The following is a 19,432-nucleotide window of genomic DNA, read 5'->3' as shown; positions in this document are numbered from 1 at the left end:
ACAGGATGATGTTAAAGATGTAATGATTCTATGTCGGATATTCAGTTTCTGAGAAATAAGCCTGGAAAATGAATATCACACGCCTATGTATTTTATTATAATGTAGGTAGCAAAGAAGAATATGAAAAGTCTTCAATAAATTCAACTTGTAATATTACCATCATAATTGCCAATATTAAAGTGTGGAAACATTTGAAATTTAATATGTTATTTACAGAAAGCATTTTGGAGGACTTTACATGACAGTATTGAAAATACTATTTTTAGTGTTTTTACTGTTCATTTCATGATACAGTATTTCACACAAGAATGTAGACTTTTCCATTTTGGAAAAATGACTAAGGTGCATTTGTATGTCCAAGGAAAAAACAAAAATGAAAAGGCAAAGGCAGGAGACTGAGGAAAAAAAAAAAAAGGAAGACAGGAAAAAACCCAGAGTTTCTTCCATTCATGTCTGTCTCTCACATGTGGATTTTCGGGGGTTTTTTTGTTGGATCTTGATTTTTACATGCAATCACCAGTCACAGGACTATGTTTTCACTTGGTTCTAATTTCACTGAATATTTTAATAATATTTTCAAGCCACAGAGCTACATTGAGCTGACTGAAAATTATCCCCCATCCAAAATATGTATTCTATATCCAAAACCAAGACCTTTTTTTGCCTAATTAAAGAAAGAAAAATCAAATGACAGCTTTTACAGAGCTCTACTATACCCTTCTGGATTAGCAATACTACTTTGGAGGGTAATGTGTCACCTCCCAGAGTTGTGGTGGCTTTGCTGACTTTCTGCAGTTATTTTAATTTCAATCTAATAAAGTCTTGTCTGGGAATTCTTCTCTAATATTTTGAGAACTTTAAGTAACTCCTGATTTCCTCCACAAGAGTTCTGCAATTATTTTGCCTATCAATTCCATCAAATTCTTCCCCTGTGGATAGCCAGAATATGCCTGTAACTGCTGTACCTGTCCCTCCACATTCCTCATATGTAATCACACAGTTTTACGGCTACTGATTTTGCTAGGATAAGAAGCAAGCAATATATCAGATATTAAGTGTTAATGCAAAGATTTTTTTTTTTTATGTTTTCAAAACATGTATTTTTTTTTTTTTTTAAAGACGTTCCAATAAGGAATGCTCTTGTACTAAAACTTTCTTAGTGAAACATGTAAAGATCACCAATGTCCCAAAAATCATAGATAGCACAGCAATCTCCCTTCTTTGCTACAAACAGACTTCAGATGAAGACTTCATGGTATGACCACTCCCACTATAGACATCAAGTACCCACCGTTGTACATAGATTCCGCAGGCCATTCTTGGGGAGTTTACTTGCATCATCTGCATTGTGCAGCATTTTCCCATTTTAACTTCTACATTCACTTCTGCTTTATTTTGAAGCTCTCCAATTAGTATAACAATTTCATTATCTAAGAAAAAATATGAAATTTTCTGAAAAAAACCCATATAACTCAAGAACTCAAATCAGGCACACTTCTCAAAGTTAAAGGCTGAAAAGTCATTGTATACAATTTTTACTTAAAAATACACTATTTGTATATTTAATTTTTATATTTAAATACACTATTTAAATTCAGTCTCAGAATTAACCATACTGAATTTAGATGAAAATAACATTTCACTAGATTATGTTGTTGAAATCAGCAACCTGCAAATACTAAATATCATTTAAATAGTTGCCAATAGTTGCAACAATCTCATAAAGAATGCCTAAAACTGGAATCACAGAAAATTGTTAAAGGTCTGACATACTTAAAAAAGCACTTGAGGCATAGTAGCTGTGTATTTGCAAAATGCTTTGTCATGTTCATCCAAAAAAATCACTTATCCTCTCCATGACAAAATTTGAGAAATTTCAATCCCAAAAGTACAAAACAACATGAGTCAATCCACTTCTTGAGGTTACACCCCTAAAATGACTTTAACACCTAGTTTAATACTTTATCAGAAATATTTTATTACCCACTAAATTTTACAGTTTCTAAGAGTCTCATAGTACAGTTATTTAAACCTATTCAATAAATTCTATCGATACAACAGTACCACTGTCTCAAGACAGTGCATACACTGCAGCAGTGAGAAATAGCTGGAAGATGCAGCTGATTCACTTTATAGGATCAGACACCTGAAACCATACTAACCTATACCCCAAGCATGAACATAAATTTGGTACCCATTGCCAGAGGATTTGGTCATGTCACAAATAACTGCATCTGTGACAAACAGACAGGGCCAAAGAGAAATCTGAGCTCACAGAGAAGGCAGCAAGCCTTGGCCTAAAAAATTATGACTGCTCAGAACACATAAGAAAGTGCACACTTCATCAAGTCTACTACATTGAAGTGGCCTGAAGCCACAAGCAAAAATAACGCCTCGTTGTTTACAATTATCTTTGGTTTTGTTTCTCTGACGCAAAAATTGAACAGAGACTCAACTTCACTTGCTCAGCTCCAGTGACCTCAGAACAGTAGTCCACATGCACGTGCTAGAGATTTAAAACGCAGCTGAAACATAAAAAAATATTGTAAAAAAACATGAATGCGAAAACTGAAAAAAGGAGGAGAAATGGTACCTATAAAAGTGCACAACAGATCTCTCATATACAAACTCTGCAGGAGAATGACAACTAGTTGACCAGGTGATTGTCAAAATAAACCACTTGATCTTTCTTAAGCATACATGAGACGTTACGTAAGCACAGAATTTAACTTCTCTTATCTAAAAACATCCTAGACTATATAGTTATTGCCTTCAGGTCCTGAACCTCATATAAATTTCTTGTATTTTTCTTAAGCTTGCATATACAAGACTTAAAATACATGAAGTTTCATTGCTTTTACTCTTCAAAAGCCCAAACAGGATGAAAGTCAATTTCATTTATGTTCGGTAGGTTGTTTTTCTGGTTTTTGTGTATGTTTTGGTTTGGTGGGGTTTTTTTGTTTTTTGTTTTGGTGTTTGTTTTTTTTTAAATCACCCTCATGATCACAGTATGCAGGTCAACAGCATACTGAAACAGTTTAGAAAAAAATCTGTAATGTACCTTGCTATGTTTTTTTTCCTCACCTTTCCATACTAAAAAGAAAAATCTAACCGTGCAATATTTTATTCTGGTTGTATTTGTGTTGCTGATTTGGGGGGGGAAGTTGTTTGGGGGTTTGGTTTTTTTGGTTAGTTTTGGGGGGGGATTTTTTGGGTTGGTGGTTTTGGGGTTTGTTTTTTTTTTTTTTTTTTTAATCAGAACATTCCACAGTGGATCTTCATAGTGAGAAAGGAAGACTCCAGAAGTGCACTTTGGCCTGCAGATTGTGGAGTCTTGCAACAGCCTTCAATAGCTGCAGGAGTTCATCGAACATCCTAAAAATGCTGTTGGCTAGGATTTATGATCAAGAAACAAAAGCTGTCAACTGTAATCTTTAGGGTCTAAAATTCAGGCATTAAGCTGAAGCCATTTAGCACCTTAAAGAAAAGGGCTGAGACCTAACATTTGACTATGAATCGTATGGGAAATTAGTGTAGGAGGAGCCAACAAGATGATGCTGCCCAAGTAACTTATATTGAGGAAAATGCTTCAGCATTTATATTAGATAGTCCCAAAATTCTAATACATTCATGATGAGATTAATCACAGAATTATATTCCGGATGTTGAGAGTAAATAACCATCAATCTGGACCAGGCTAAAATTCCTAGCCAAGTAGAGAGTTAGAAGGTGTTACTCCCAGATGCTACTATTGGCAGTTTCCTCGCTAGTGCTAAATACAGCCCTGTACTAAGGGCCAAAAAAGGCCCATTAAAGGGAAACATCCAGCAAAGGAAACTGAAGGATGGAGAAAGTTACTTCTTGCTGCCCACCTGAACTGCCTTACTCAGCTTTATGCATCTGCCTTTTGCCAGAGCTCCGACTGCTCACACACAGTGTTGATAGTGGCAAAAATCATGGGGTAACATACAAATCAGGTAGCGGCCACCTGCAGATGGTTGACACTGCCTACAACATTTGTTTTGAATTTGCTTAGGAGCCGCTTTCAGATATCAGAAGGAGAACTTCAGAAGACAGTTGATTCTTGTGAGAATCAGGTATTAAGAGGCCAAGTGGTAGAAAAGTAGTTTCCCATCACTCGATATATTGTTCCAACTTAAGCATTTTGTATCCTGTATGCTTATCACTTCTTTTGGGTGAGAAAGCAGTATCTCCTAGTCAGCAATCTCAAAGAAGCCCAGGAAAACCAGAACATCTTCCCTCCTCATTTTCAATATGACACTTTTGCATGCATTCTGGTCTGAATTAAGACAATGCAAAGTCAGTCTACAGTAAAGTTCATACTAGCCTCCATCTAAGCTTCCCTTTGCAACATGATTATCTAGAATCAATGTACCCAAGTTTCTTTGTGTTGGTCAAGCCTCTAAACATTTGATCCATTGGTCACGAATGGTATCAGCTACAATTTTTTTTCATATACCATCAAAGATGTGAAAGGTAATTAGAGATTTTGGATCAAGACTCACTTAAGGTCTCCAGAATTTAATTACAAACAGAAAGACCCCCAGGAATCCCAATGTACTACTGACTGGTGAGAGCATATCCACACATTCATTTCTTAAGTATTATTTCGAAGCTTTCCGAATTGAAGACTACAAATAAAGATTTGCTTTAATAATAATAGAAAATGAAATAACTAAAAACAACAAGCTATAAACCCACTCAATAACGTGAGATGAAATCAAATTATTTCTAAATGAGAATTTGTATAATCAAAATTATCCATAAAACTTCATCCAACAGTTTCTGGCAACATTCCCACACAGCTATTCTCATAGAAGTTTCCATATACAAAGAAATTACTACCAGGAAAATCAGGCAAAATTCAGTTCTAAGGTTGGCTGAAGTTTGCCAACTACACAATTTCAATGCATACACCACCACAAAAATGCAAACTCCTTGTAAACACTGTCTCTTCAAAGAATAAACAAAATTATGTTCAAACACTTTTCAACAGCAGCCAGATTTCTGGCCTATCAAGGAGTCCTTAACAATATATTCTGCACAACTCTCAGCCTCTAAAGTGTAAGAAATATGAGTTAAATGACTAACAGTTAAAGAAGAAGGGTTTTCACTTTCTATGAATAATTCTGGAAGAGCTTCATGTGCAACAGTAAACTCGTGGTCTTTCCCTGGTACAAGCCCTGGGGAGTGTTAATAATGCTGGCTTTGGGATGACACAAAAAAAGATTCCACTACTTGCAATTTACCAGTTAATGCTTGGGGGAGGGCGGGGCAGCAGAGAAAGCTATTTAAGGTACCTATCTGCTGGGTAGTACAATTTTTTTTGAAGGCGTGATTACCTGAAAATAAAAGATTCATCTGTATATATGTACGTATGCACACACATATTCCCCTACAGACAGATACACATCCTGTAAGGTAGTGCAAGTCTTTGTTTAAAGAACAATCAACTACAGCAGGCATTAGGAGAGGAAAAAAATAAGAATGAGAGCTGGCATGAAGACAAATCTGTTTGCAAGCACTGGCCTGTACCGCCTACTCTAGTTCAAGTCACAGCACAAGACTCAGTAGCTTGGACTGCAGAACAGGAAAAGACCAGTCTAAACATCAAAGACTGCATCTCATAATCATAGTACTGGTACAGAACTGTGAGCCATTGGGCTTAGGGAGGCCTGAAAAACACTGAAACCTCACATGCTTTCTTTTGTACAAATGGGACAGACAATAAGGGGGAAAAAAGAAATCAAACATTTGTAGAGAAAGGAAAAGCGTACATAAGTACCTTTCACTAAATATTACCATGCCGATTCTGAGTTCCAATACAAAACCTATTTATTTTGAAAGCCATTGTGTTAGGATGAATGGTATGATCTATTACAGCAGCCAGTCAGCTAAAACATTAGGAAATTCATTGTGGATTCCACAACATTCACCTTAGTTCAAAATTACTGGCACCAGCACAATCCACACATTTGTGTATAAAAGTGGCACTGATTTCAATTGTTTCTAACCAGAAACCATTCTCCTCTGTATCTTAGTTTCTTTTTCGGATGTGGAAGGATAGCACATCACTCACTGCACTTAGATTTGCAGGTCTCCAAAACATGGGACGCACTTCATTTTGTATACGGATACTGCCTCACCAAATTGAGGGGGTGGGGAATGTTTGAAGAATTTCTTAGGGTGCAGTTTTACAGCAGTGTGAGTCAACTCAAATCTGGCAGACCTGTCCCTCCATTACTCCAGCATGCATGCAACTGTTGAGTGACACTACTGAAAAATCCCTTTTTCTGGCTAGGTTACTTTTCAGATAGACATGCATCTTGAACCAGCTCACTACACGGCTGTAAAAAACACACAGGGGAGGGTGGGACTACTTCAGTGGACTCTTAGGGTGTAGTTAATGAATCTTTAGGTTGATTTAATAAGGTCAAACCCAATGAACACAGTGTTCCAAATTAAGCTGTCACTGCAAGTAACAGTTTTGCCACCCAAGATTGTCACACAGCTTCTGCCGGCACAAGGAGGGGGTAGTAGGTGACTGCGTAAGTCACATTGATCTAAATGAAAAATAACCTGGAAAAAACTAAGTGTTCTCAAATAGGAGCACTTCCACAATTCAGCATCCTGCAGCCCACAGACACACCTGGGCTGGTGTGGGAAAAGGATGGCCCACAAGCAAGAGTACTTCACTAGCTCAAAGTGCTGTGTAGCAACTCCATCCTTTCCAACTATACTACTTGCCTACAGTCACTACATGCTTCTATTTTTTACTCTTCAAACTTGATTTGTTTCTATGACTTTGAGAATGCTGCTGACTCAAATAAGGCAAATGATTTTGAATCATTATTCTCCCTGAACAGCAATGGCAACAACAGTGAAGATGAGTAACTGTTTCCTTCAGTAGCAACATCAACTTAAGAGTATTCAAGGTAGTCAGGTACAACAGCATCAGCATGACAAGCTTTCAAAACACAATTCTGGCAGTCTGTAGAGAGGACTTGTTTGTTGTTTTGGTTTTTTTAAAATTATTTTTAGATAAACTAACTTGCTTTTGACTATGTTAAAATACCCGCTATGCAGGTCAGCTCAGATTACTAAGCTGACTAACAATACTCTGCAGAACTAACCTGTCATTATTTACCACTCCACATTTTCACCTTCGTGATGAAGTTATTTTTGCCCATAGTTTTGTTTTCAAGCAGAAGGTTGATATCAACAAATTGTTTAAAAATGCTAGAAATTAATATTTTCCTCATTTATAAAATTTTGAGGTGATCAGCTAGTTTTAAAATTAATTTTATGGGGATGTTGCATGATACCAGGCCTTTAACCAAAGTGTGGACAGACATTAAATCTGATAGCATATAGAAACTTAAACTTATCACAGCCCATATATAGACTGAAGTCAGAGTGACTCTGAAGAGTCTCAAGATAGTGTGAATTAGGGCACAGCTCCACAGTATGATTTCTCAGGAGGCAGAGACAGTGTGAGTGAGTCCCTGAAGATGTCTCAAACCAGCTTCACTGCTAGATAAAATGTAGTGGAGAACTCCATCCTCACAGATGTATTAGAAACTGATTTTAGCATCAGAAATGGAATGGCACATAGAACTGCAACTCTAGGACAAGTATGCTTTAATCCACATAAATCCAACTCAGACCAGAATGCTCCAATTTGCACAAGAACCTAAACCAAGAACAATAGGCAAAGATGTCAAAATTAAACAAAATTAAATGGCAGCCTTTTTACTTTGTAATCTGACTGAAAGTGTTTTAACCTTTAAAGGGAAATAAAGGCCAGGATTGAAAGAGTGTAACTTTGGAAAACATCACATGCCACTCCCACTTTCCCAACCAAAGTTCACAAACACAGTCTAACTTGCTTTTCACTCCCAGTTCAAAGAGTTTTTTTTAACAACTTACTAGGTTTTCTACTAACCTACTTCCAGTTGTACCAATGCATATATATTCTACAAAGATATAAGTTTAGTACTCAGTGGACCCTCCCATTTCCTAAAGCAAAATTCTCATGATTTTACAGCAGTCTAGACTACCAGTTCCAACTGGAACAAAGCTGAAATCTTATTTCCAGATTTCCCAATTTCCCTTAGGCTGCAGAGTTATGCCTACTTTCATATTCTACATATATTTTCTAAGAAAAAATGTCACTGACAGCTCACAAATGTAACTCCTAGACCTTCATTTACTGACTTCACACAAGCAAAAATAGTACTTCTTTTCTTGCTACTGGAATTTTACTGGTGATAGCAGAAGTGGGAGCTTTAGAGAAGAGAGGGATTGGAAGTTTTTCAGAAATAGTGACACATGTCAACTGCATTTACAAAGGATGACTGAATAACATTTAAATAAACATGTATTTTCAGCAAAAAGCTTTGAAGTTGCCTTGCATTTCTTTGTTTTGCTTTGTAAGTGAATGAATGTTAACTCTGCAGCAATTCAATGCTGAGAAAGAACCACCTGTCAAAAACCAAACATATAGGGTAACCTTTTGCACCTCCCCCCAGAACGCTGAATTCTGTTTCTACCATCAAAAGTATTGAGTTTACTTTATTTCATTCTTATTACTGCCACAGTTTAAGAATTAAACTTCCCTTCACTTATCCTACAATACATTGTGCCATTGTGCGAACAAAGGGGCATAATTTCTGAATTCCTCTTCACTGCTTCATATAACCGAAGTTTTTAAAGAAAAACTGTATCCTTTCTAACTGACTAGGAAATCAGTACCAAAGCCCACAGAAAGGCATTGCAGTCACTAAGAGTTAAGTGACCCGGTATCAGGTTTTACTCTTTTAAAATCACAAGAAAAGAACATTTTTTTTATATTCCTCAAAATTTCAAATCATTTCCTACTAAATTACGACTATTGTTTGATTAAATTTCAATAATGACTTTATTATTGAGAACCATTACTGCATTTTGGATAATTAAGTACATGCATACATTTTCAAAGAGTAACAGAAGAACACAGTTAAAACACAAAATGGTATTAAAATAACAGGATTTACCATACTTTGACTACTCTATCTGAAGGCAGAGTAAAAATGTCAAGGGGCAATATCCAAAGGCATTTTCCTTTCATTATATTGGTAACGCAAGTAAAGTCAATCAGTTTGTTTTTTTTCAAAGGAACAACTTATTTTAACAAACTTCTTTTCACATCTACACTATGGCATCATCATAAGGCTCAAACTGCAAATTTTCCTTGTGTTAAGCACTTCCTAAGTTCAATTCTACTTTCACTGCACACATTTTGCTTCAGCATTTGCACCACTATGACTCTAAACAGCCAAAATAAACAGAAAAAACCAAATTACGTAAGAAAAATACTATAGAATAAATTAACTAAAGAACTTAGTAATCATCTTTTGAGATTTTAGCTACTTTTGAGTGTTTTTTTTTTCTTTTTTGCTTTACTCTTTCTGTAATAGCATATCACATAAGCAATTTTTGTCAAGACAATCAAGGAATGCAGGTTACATTTTTAATTGTTTTTAATTTTAATTTAACCCACCACTTTAACAATTAGTAACATTCTGTGGCTTAGGAGAGTATTAAAAAAGGTTTTGTGCTTTATTTTAGCTGTTTATCTCTTTTACTGCTGCTATATGAAATTAGTTTTATCATAAGCAGCAAAATTAACGATGGCTGGTTTCCAGCAGATCTGTTCCCCATCACTCTGCTCCAAAAGGGCTGCCAACTCACTCCCTTCTGCATCTCTCACTCTCGTCCTCCTGCACTACCTGCCCACTCCCCTCTGGATGCCATGCATGGAGGGCTGGGGAAGGGACAGCATATCCCCTATGACATTTGAAACACCCGTGTGGGAATGTTGGACTTATTCCAGCTAGCACAGGGGCTGCTGCCTTTTGAAATGTTTAAAAGTGCTGGTCCATTTTCCTTTGTATAAACAAAATTCAGATGTCTCCATTCTGCTCAGCACCAATTAGACAAATCTTGCATCTCTGAAACCTTTGCCCAACTGCCAGCAAGTTTTGAACTAATGTAACTTCAGGGAAGAACAGTAACAAAGAAATTAGACTAGCTGATCAGATAAAAACCTTATTTCATTAGAAAAGCAAGCTAAAAACATTTGTCCAGACAAAGCACTAGCACATATACAAAGGGAACTGAAAAACACAAATATGTTTTCTTTCAATTTTTGAGACTAATTCTCAGGCACTTAAAACTATAGTAATAGGACTTTCATAATAAGTACAAGTTTGAAGTTGGTCTTTCAATGGTCTCTCATGACAGATGCAGTGGTTAAAATAGTTTAAAGATCAGTAGTTAGACAATATGAAAAAAAATATTGTAAACATACAGATTTCCTGCAGATCTAAAGCTATTCCCTGATGGTTAATCAGGTTATTTCCACAGAAAGCCATAAGAAAGACAGAGGAATTGATTGCAGAGGAAAGGAAATTCTTAAATGACTGCAAGCAAGTGCTAATACCATAAACACTAACATCACTACCTTTTTTTTTTTTTTTAAAGTGTGTGCATTTTCCAGGTGCTGTAGCCAGCAATGAAGGGGGGTGGGGGAAGACCCAGAAATACTTGATTTCTCCAAACACCTTTTCAAGTGTTCTTCCTCCTTCTCTTTCATCTTCAATGTCTCTATCAGTTAAAAATTTTTTTTGTAAATAGAAAAGACATAGATCTCTCTACTGCTTATGAATGTATTTTGCCAGTACAAAACTTCTTCTCTGCTTCAACAGATTGGAAAGTTTTGATAAATCTCCTGGAGACAGATGCCATAATTTCTACCATAAGGTATTAAAATACACCACTAAAAACATAAGGCCTAAAATTGCTAATGACTAGACTAAATAGTGTTTCAGCAAAAGGTGACAGGTTCTATTCATGGAAGACAATAGAGTACCATTAAGATTAGGTAATATTCCTGAACAACTAGGAAGAAATAGGAACTTGCTTGAGAATAACTAAGACATTAAAAAGGCTGACCAGTCTTCACAATAAATTTGAATGCATTTTTCACCCCACTGTGGCTGCAAAACTGATCCTAATACTGCGAACTCTGACATCTCCATCAGAGAAGTACCTATCATGTCTCACATAAATAAAACATACATTTAGGATATCCCATGTTATCTAGGTACCATGAAGTTTTCAACCTTCCTTTCTAAGCAGGAACATATTTTGTGCCAACTTCATCTTTGCTTACCTTTAATAGTACTTCATCATGCTTTGCAACAGCCAAAAATCTGATGTCAGCACAGCAGTGGGAATACAGTTCATTAGCTTACTGCAGCTGCAGAACCAGCAAACACACATCGCTTTGAGTGACACCAATAATAAGCATGTGGTTTAGATTTCTAGGTAACATTGGTGATTAAGAAGATATTGCAGTCTGGAAAAGTTTCATATACGAAGAATGTTTAAAATAGATTGGGGATTAGACAAAAGTTTAGTTTCTTTAACTATCTAAATGGCTATAATATGTACTGTGAATGAATGATCTCCTAATTATTTTGTCTGATGTTTTTCTTTTTGGTACCAAAAGATACACATAGGTATTAGGCAGACAAAATAATATGAATTGATTCAAGTAGACACGGAAGAAAAGTAACCTCAGATGATGTTTGATTTCCCTTCCTATCAATCATCTCCATATTACTGTCTGCAAACCAAGGGATAATTTTTCTTTCACTTCATAGCACTGTTGTGAGAGTAACACTTCGTTTATGAGTCTTTGAGCATAGCTAAGCCTCCTGCTGTTTTGCAAACTTATGCATACAAACGCCTCATAAGAATGCAGTGATGTCAAGGATTTTGTATCCAAACTTTATTTAAAATATTTGGATACACAACAAATCTCCCATATTATACCACAAAAATACATATTGACAGGCACACCCACCTAAAGCAACTGATTGATAAGATTAAAGCGTGTCACTTATACTAAATACAACATTGGTTCAGCTCTGCTCTGCCACAACCTTCCTAACCCTAAGAAATATTTAGCCTTCAACAATTTTTTAAGTTTCAATGAGTGCTCTGTCTTCAGGAGAGCGGGGCAAAACCAGCAATTCCTAATTTACTATCTGTCATTCGTTATTTTGTATGCTTTTATCACAACTACTCTTATTCATCTCTTTTCCAAGGTAAACAATCCTATACTTCTCAAACGTCTAGCCAATCTCCTAAATCCTAATCTTCATACAGTATTTGGCAAGTGATTACATACCTTTAAAAAAAAAAAAAAAAAAACAAAAAAACAAAACCACAAAAAACAAACAACCCAAAACACACACCACCACAAAAACTTGAATCCATTACTTTGTTCAGTCCACAGAAAGGACTTGCTCTGGAGTTAATCAAGGTTGCTTGGTAGAGGAGCATATTGCCCAAAGGCCACATTTCTTATTTATTGAAGCGGGAAGACTGTAACTGAAGGAAAGCATTGCAGGAAAGGTATATTCTATACCATGTTTTAGAACAGCTAAGCCTGGTGACTTGCATGCTGGCCTCCCACCTATTACAAAGTTTCTATATGATGCCTGTTAAACAGCCTATAACAAAGTTTTCACAGAAAATGTCTGTCATTTTCTGGGTTCTTAAGCAGAGACAATGAGGCCTGGTTTACAGAAGTGCTAGCCACCCAGAAATACAACTAAAATCAAAGGAACTTGTGGTCTGAACATGTAAAGTGCAACAGAATGCACAGTCACTTCAGAACTCACATTTTAGAAATGCCAAATCAGGCGTATGAAGCCAGCTTGTCTGTCTTGTGTTTGGGTTTGTTTTTTTTCCTTTCAGTAGCTCTTCATCTCCCCGTCTTTGAAACTGTGACTGACATCATGTCCTCACCTCAAAAAAAAGCATTAGCACAAGAGTAAAATTAATAATTCTTCAAAGTTTATAATAGAATGAGGGCATAAGGATTTTTCAACTAGTCTGTCCATTTTGGTGGTCAGTCATCAGAAGTTATCATTCCTAATTCAGCAACCTCTATTTTTGCCCCTTTAAAATTGGGGCTTCTTTTCTTTCACAATGTATTTATCTTCTTGTTGCCAGGAAACCATTAGAAGAATAATGTACATGTGAAATTGCCATTAATTACTGATGCACTTGTAACAAAAGAAAATTATCAGATACAAAAACAAAGAGTCTCATCATCAATCAGTGTGGAATTAAGTAACATCTGGGTGAACTGGGTGAGCCTCGACAGTCTATTTCTCTAAGGATTGATAAAATTGGGACATTTACAAAGCAAACTGCTAATATTCCACTGGAAAAAGAAAATCAGAACAAGATTTCTTCTTCTCTGACTAGTGGCCTGTCCTAGTTAATGAAAAACTTGACTGTTACAAGAGCCAAACTAATTAAAAAGATTAAACTCTGAAGAAAATCAAATTAGAAATTTGGCTTTAGGCTTATGTGGCCAGCAATATCTCAAGAACATTGCAAACTCTAGTCTGCAGTTAAATACAATTAATGGAAGTTTGAAAATTGTCAGAATAATTAACTGTGGATCACTTCTATAACCTGGCTATATAACCTCCACAAAACTACTTATAATTCTTAAATGTAAGCATGCAAGTACATGCAAGTCAGAGGTCTAAGCCATGAAAATACCCATGTCATCTAAGTCTTGCCAGCAAATAGTATTTATTAACTAGTATATATTAATACAATCCAACATGCTTAATATGTATACTTTTCCCCTCAAGCATACCAAATTCTAGTGTGTGACAATATAAAATAGATTTTCTTCTCCCAGGTGATACTCCAATTTATATTTTTTAGTTTCCTACAAAAATAACTACTTAGCATAGCCAGGTCAGATCAAAGGTCCATCTACCTACACAGTCTCAGAGAGTGGCCATTAACTAGTAGAAATATCAGGGTGAGTAAAGAGTAACTTTTTTTTTTCTTCTCACATACCTCCAATCTACTCCAAAACATGTAAGTAGCAAAACCCCAACCTTTCTCAATTTTAAAATATTGTAACAGATGCCTAAAAAACCACCTGTGCATAATATGATAAATTATTAGCATTAACTATTTCTAGTGATACAAGGATCATCTTCCAGAGATAAAGGCACATCAGGCCCAACTACAAAGAGGCCAACATCTAATAACCAGAGGAACATGCAGAAAGATAACGGGAAGGCGGGAGTGTTTGTTTCACTCTGGCACAAATGCATATCAGATAACTAAGAAATGCCATGGGACAAGATAAGGAAGACTTCAAGGCACACGAGGAGTGCTAAGTCCTCCGGACTATCACAAGCTAGCCCTTCGGGTGGGGTGGCAGGGGGAGAATTGAGGAGAAGGGTGGAAGGGGGGGGGGGGTGTGTGGAAAACAAAAGAAACTTTCACAGAAAATGCCTTGCCAGACTGTCACCACGGAAAAAGCAACAAGACTACTGGACTGATTGAAAACAAAAGGAAAAATCACTCCCAAAACAAAATAAAAACCCCCAGAAAACAGAATACTAACCCCAGCTATGATAAAGAACTACACTGCCATCAAATTCTCATGTATAAAACTCTGAATTTCACAAGGACAGGTTTTCACGCTGCCTTAAACCTTTGTTAAAAATCTCTGTGCTGAAACTAAATTATCGCTCCTTTTCCTCTGGAAGGTTTCAGAAACTTCCTTTTTTTTTTTGGTATTTTTGTATCTTTAGTGTCTGATTACATGTGCTTTTTACAGATTTTATGGATCGGTGTTGATTACATTGATATCTATAGGTAAAATAAAACACTGCACTACAAACATTTTCCTTTTTTCTACAGACTTGTCATACACTTTACCAAACTGTATAGTTGGTGGTATAAAGCTGTATCTGAATTTGTCATGATGCACTATTTCTTTTACTTAAAAATCTAGCAGATGAGGTAGTTTTGCAGAAACAATGCAAAAGTCCCCATCTCTATCTCAAAATACAACATTTGCAAACTTTCACATTCAAATCAGCTCTGAATTTCCTTCAACACTCTAAGGCAGACTGCCACAGAAAGAACTTGCTTTCCCCCCTGTGCCAGCACAATTTGTGAGCCCTCATGATAAATCAGGCAAAAAAAGTATTCAGACTAAAATTAACCCAAGTTTGGGGTTTGGTTTGGTTTTTTCGGGGTTTGGTTTTTTTTTTTTTTCCTCCTAAGTTTTAACCCAGATCTGTTCACCTATCTGTTTTGGCATGCTGCAAAACAAAATGCTTGTAGAGAAAGTACAGAACAGAGGTTGGGACAAGCAGCAGAGACACCCGCTTCTTTTGGTGGCAGTTCTGGCTTTGCCTACAAAAGCCATTTAAGTCAGTCTCCGAGAAACTCTACGCATTTTGGATTTATGGGGTTATTTTTAGTATATCTGACAATTAAGTAAACTACTCTTAATCTTACTCATAATGATGACATGGTTTATATACAATGACATCAAAATATTCTCCTGTGACCAAAGAAAGTTATATCTGAGATTTAATAGTTTACTGACAACAAAGTAAGTCTAGAGTTTGACAAGGCAGTAAAATACAGTCAATTTTGAAAAAAATTCAATAGTCATAGAGAAGCTTTGCAGCAAAGCCAATGCTGAATTTCTAAAAAAAAACTTTTTCAACCTTCAACTATCTTATGAGAAAAATATAATTTTGCTAGTAAAATTGTTCTCAACTTGTATTTAGATGCTGGCTTGATTTTGGAACTGAAGGACTACTTGGGTGCCTTAGAATTATTTGTTGTTTTCCACTTCTATTGCTTGGTTAAATAAAAGTTATCACATCTCCCCACAAGCCTTACTAAATTTACATTTGACTTACAGTCCTGAAACCAATCACTATAACTTGAACAGCTGCACTGTAAAGAGAAACATTAGAAAAAAAATAAATCATTTTGCAGGCAAAGTACAGTAAGCCTCAACTCTCTGCTGAACACTAGCTGCCTAGTTTGGTTAAACTTAATTGGATCTATTAAATGGACACTTGTCCCCAGCCATAGCACATCACAGTTAAAATCATTTCTTTAATAGCTGAAATTATACATCACATACTATGCCACGCCAACAAGGCACCAACGCATCAATGTAATCCAACACACCAGAAACCACCTCTGACTCCATCAGGCACCTGAACTGGTGTTTCATTCATCATACATATGCAATCCAGAGGCTGTTCCTTCAGAACATCGCTCAGAAGGTACATGTTGATTTTAAAATTCTCAATGCTTCCATTTTCAGGACAGTGCTAATGTTATCATACAGATATATCAAAACACTGTAAATTAATCTGGCCTACATTTTATTACCCACAACCCCAAGCAGAAGGAGGGAAAGGATAGAAAAACATTCTTTCTAAAAGTCCTTGGCACAAAAGCTGCTGCTCAGGCACTCTGGGACAGGTGCCCAGAACGTCTCAAGTTCCAATAATAAGAAAAGCCTTCATTACGAGAAGAGGTCTGGACACAAAAATACAGAAGTGATATCAGAAAAGTTGCTAATAAGGACACAAATTTGTAACCAATTAAGTTAACCATGACTTCAATAAGCTAAAAGGACAAAAACTTGCAGGAACTGACTCAAAGCCTGGTGGTCAAAACACCAAGTTACACACACATCTTCTCCAAGAGACACACAGAGCATCCTCAGATCATGCATGGCCAAGAAGGCAGCAAAAAGCTTGCAGTTTCAAGGACTGATTCATGCCTGAATTTGTACATTCTACTAAAGCTGGCTTTTAACATTAAGTCATATTTAAAGTTGTGGAAAGTTATCTTTCAATTGAACTAAACTTCTTCAATCATTTTCATCTCAAGCACTGCATCATCATCATATTCCATATGCCAAAGTGAATTTGTTTCTATAAACCTAGTTGATACAAGGATTTGGATTTCATAAATAAAGATTACATATATGTCTACAGAAAAACATAAAGAAAAAAATACTTGTTGGTTTAGTTCTACTTCCAATTTTCTTGATGCTTCAGTAAAGCCAATATCTGACAAAAAAAAATTCCTCAAACTCAGATTAAGCAGTACCAATAAAATAAGAAAAATCTTCCTCTATTGTTTCAGTGATGGTAGGTACACTAGCAAAGTATTTGTTCCCACTTAAACTTAGTCTACCATCTTGAGGTCACCTGAATTCTTTAACAGTAGTTTATAAAAAAAATGACCAAAAAAAACCCCTGCTCTTAGCCTGAAAACTATGTCCAACACACACATGTGAACTCAGCAAAATATATATGCATGACCCTGAAATTCTGTTATTCCTATTTTCTAGAAATGGTAAGCTACCATTGCAAGTTCTCCAACTGGGACAAAACAAAATACCCATCTCAATGGGCACCTCAAAACTGCACTCCTCCCCATTCCACACACTTTGATTCAAAGTCTCTGTCCAAACAATCAAAACTCTAGGATCTTCTCCCGCAACTGGCAATATTCCACTGCAGTTTTGAAAATACTATGCCAGGCTTGTCCACTCAATTTTCAAAACTGTAATTGGACAACAAGGCTCATTTTCAAAGAAACAACTGACATGTGCCTTGCTGCTTTGAAAGCAAAGCACGAAGCCTACATTCTCTTCACGTTTATAGGTAAGACATTTTTTGATGTACAAACTGACTAGCCAAGACCATGACTTCTATTTTTCAGTCTTTGTGTAGTCACTGTTGTGATGGGAAACAGATCATCAAATGAGAGAATATTTCTGATCTCTAAAAAATGATTACTACATCTCCACCCTGGGCACAGGACCAAATCCCAGGTTACAACAACTTTCTGGTCCAAAGACCATGGCGTTAACCAACCAGCTGTGCCAATATTTGATCAATGCTCAACTTTATTCTCCATTTTCAGCACAGAGTTAAGAAATAGTACTACTATATCACTGTAACATTTCATGTTTCCAGTGGAAAAAGGTATTAAAAAATAAAAACAGAGATAAGCCTCACAGTTCCCCAGGATGCTGTCAAGCAAGCAGAGAAGGTGCTTTTCTAACAATCCCTTTTGCTTATGAAAATACAGCCAAGCACCAGTTATACTGAATATGAAAGAAACTATACGTATTATATCAAATTGCAAAATCTGAGGCAGGTTTTACATATGAAACAATTTCAAAATTCCATCTACAAACTCCACAAATTAATCTTTTTCAGGAATATATCCTGCATTACTTATGATTCCACTTCAGACCTCTCCCCAAAACTGTGCACGTACTTTACATACAAATAAGCAATTCAATGTATTAACTCTGGCTTTGAGAGAACTTGCAAGAGTTCATGAATTACAAAAATTACTCCTCTTTTACGGAAAAGCAAGGAAGTGGTATTCCCATAAAGGTCTGCAGGCAAGGAGGAGACATTTCAACTATGACAAGGAAACAGCTTTCTGGCAGTCCTCCTTTCCCATAATGAAATGTTTACCTTAAGAAGCAAAAGTTGCAGGGAAGGGGATGGCGGTCAGGATTGCTCACCTTTAACCGTTTAACCACCTCATCGTTGGTAATTTTGTCCGTAATCTCCTTCACTCCAGGAGGATAGTAGATGATTTTACCATCGGCAGCAGGTTTTGGTTGGGTAGCAGGGAAGTCCATCCTGGTGCTGCTGGTTATAAACTTTCCTTCTCCACAGTCCTCTACCGGCCTCTATCGGTCAGAAAACAAAAGTTCAGCAGAATGGAAACGACTTTCTAACCCTCTTTTTCCATTTCTCACCCTCAATTTCGCAGAAGGCCCCGGTTATCACCCCGCCGGCTGCGCCCCCCCGCCGCTGCCCCCGCCGCATCCCCCCGCCCCGGGCGGCGCTGGAGCGAGGCCTGGCCCGCCGCCGCTCCCCACAACTCCAGCCCCTCCATTCCCCTCCGGCGCCTCCTTTCATTGCGGGGCTGCTCCAGCCCAACACTGTTAGTTCAGAGCCGACGATTTTACAATGAAATTTCGGGCTCGATCGAAGGATGACCCGGGGCCGAGAGCCCGTCACGGCCCGAGGCGGGGGCCGTGGGGTGCAATTCCCGGCCCCGGGGTGGGGGGGTTCAGAGCCGGCACACCGGCCCCGGAGCCGGGAGACGAGGCCTAAACAGTTAGGCCTCAAAACTATCAGGAGGCAGAGAAACCAACAGGAGAGGGGGAGGGAGGGAGGGAGGCGGCGGCCAGCACAAACAAAACACCCCCACCGGCCCCCCCGCCCGGCGCCGAGCCCCTCGCCCGCCCCCCCCGCGGCGGCGGAAGCCCCCCTGGGGAGGGGGCCAGGCCATTCTCCACTTTCCATTTGTTCCCGCAACTTCATGTCCCCTCAGCCCCTCGCCCCGCAGCCCCTCCTCGCCCCGCCGCCCCGCACCCGGCCGAGCCCACAAAGAGCCCCCCCACCCCCCGGCTCGGCGCGCACACACCCCCGCCGGCCGCGGGCGACGGGGAGGGGG

At 37.7% G+C, this 19,432-nt stretch overlaps 1 protein-coding gene across 2 annotated transcripts in view; it reads right to left on the bottom strand.

The window, feature by feature from the left end:
• Positions 1-19,432, bottom strand: part of PDS5A (PDS5 cohesin associated factor A) — an 85,372-nt gene that overhangs the window by 65,629 nt on the left and 311 nt on the right. For both annotated transcript variants that reach the window (XM_075752281.1, XM_075752283.1), the window contains exon 2: positions 18,489-18,659. In XM_075752281.1, coding sequence (XP_075608396.1) covers positions 18,489-18,659 — 171 coding nt within the window. The remainder of the gene's footprint in view (positions 1-18,488; positions 18,660-19,432) is intronic.

The sequence above is a fragment of the Balearica regulorum genome, chromosome 4, assembly GCF_011004875.1.
Source record: "Balearica regulorum gibbericeps isolate bBalReg1 chromosome 4, bBalReg1.pri, whole genome shotgun sequence".
Classification (NCBI taxonomy): domain Eukaryota; kingdom Metazoa; phylum Chordata; class Aves; order Gruiformes; family Gruidae; genus Balearica; species Balearica regulorum.
Note: the sequence above shows the minus strand (reverse complement) of the source record. Positions and strands in the feature narration are given on the sequence as shown.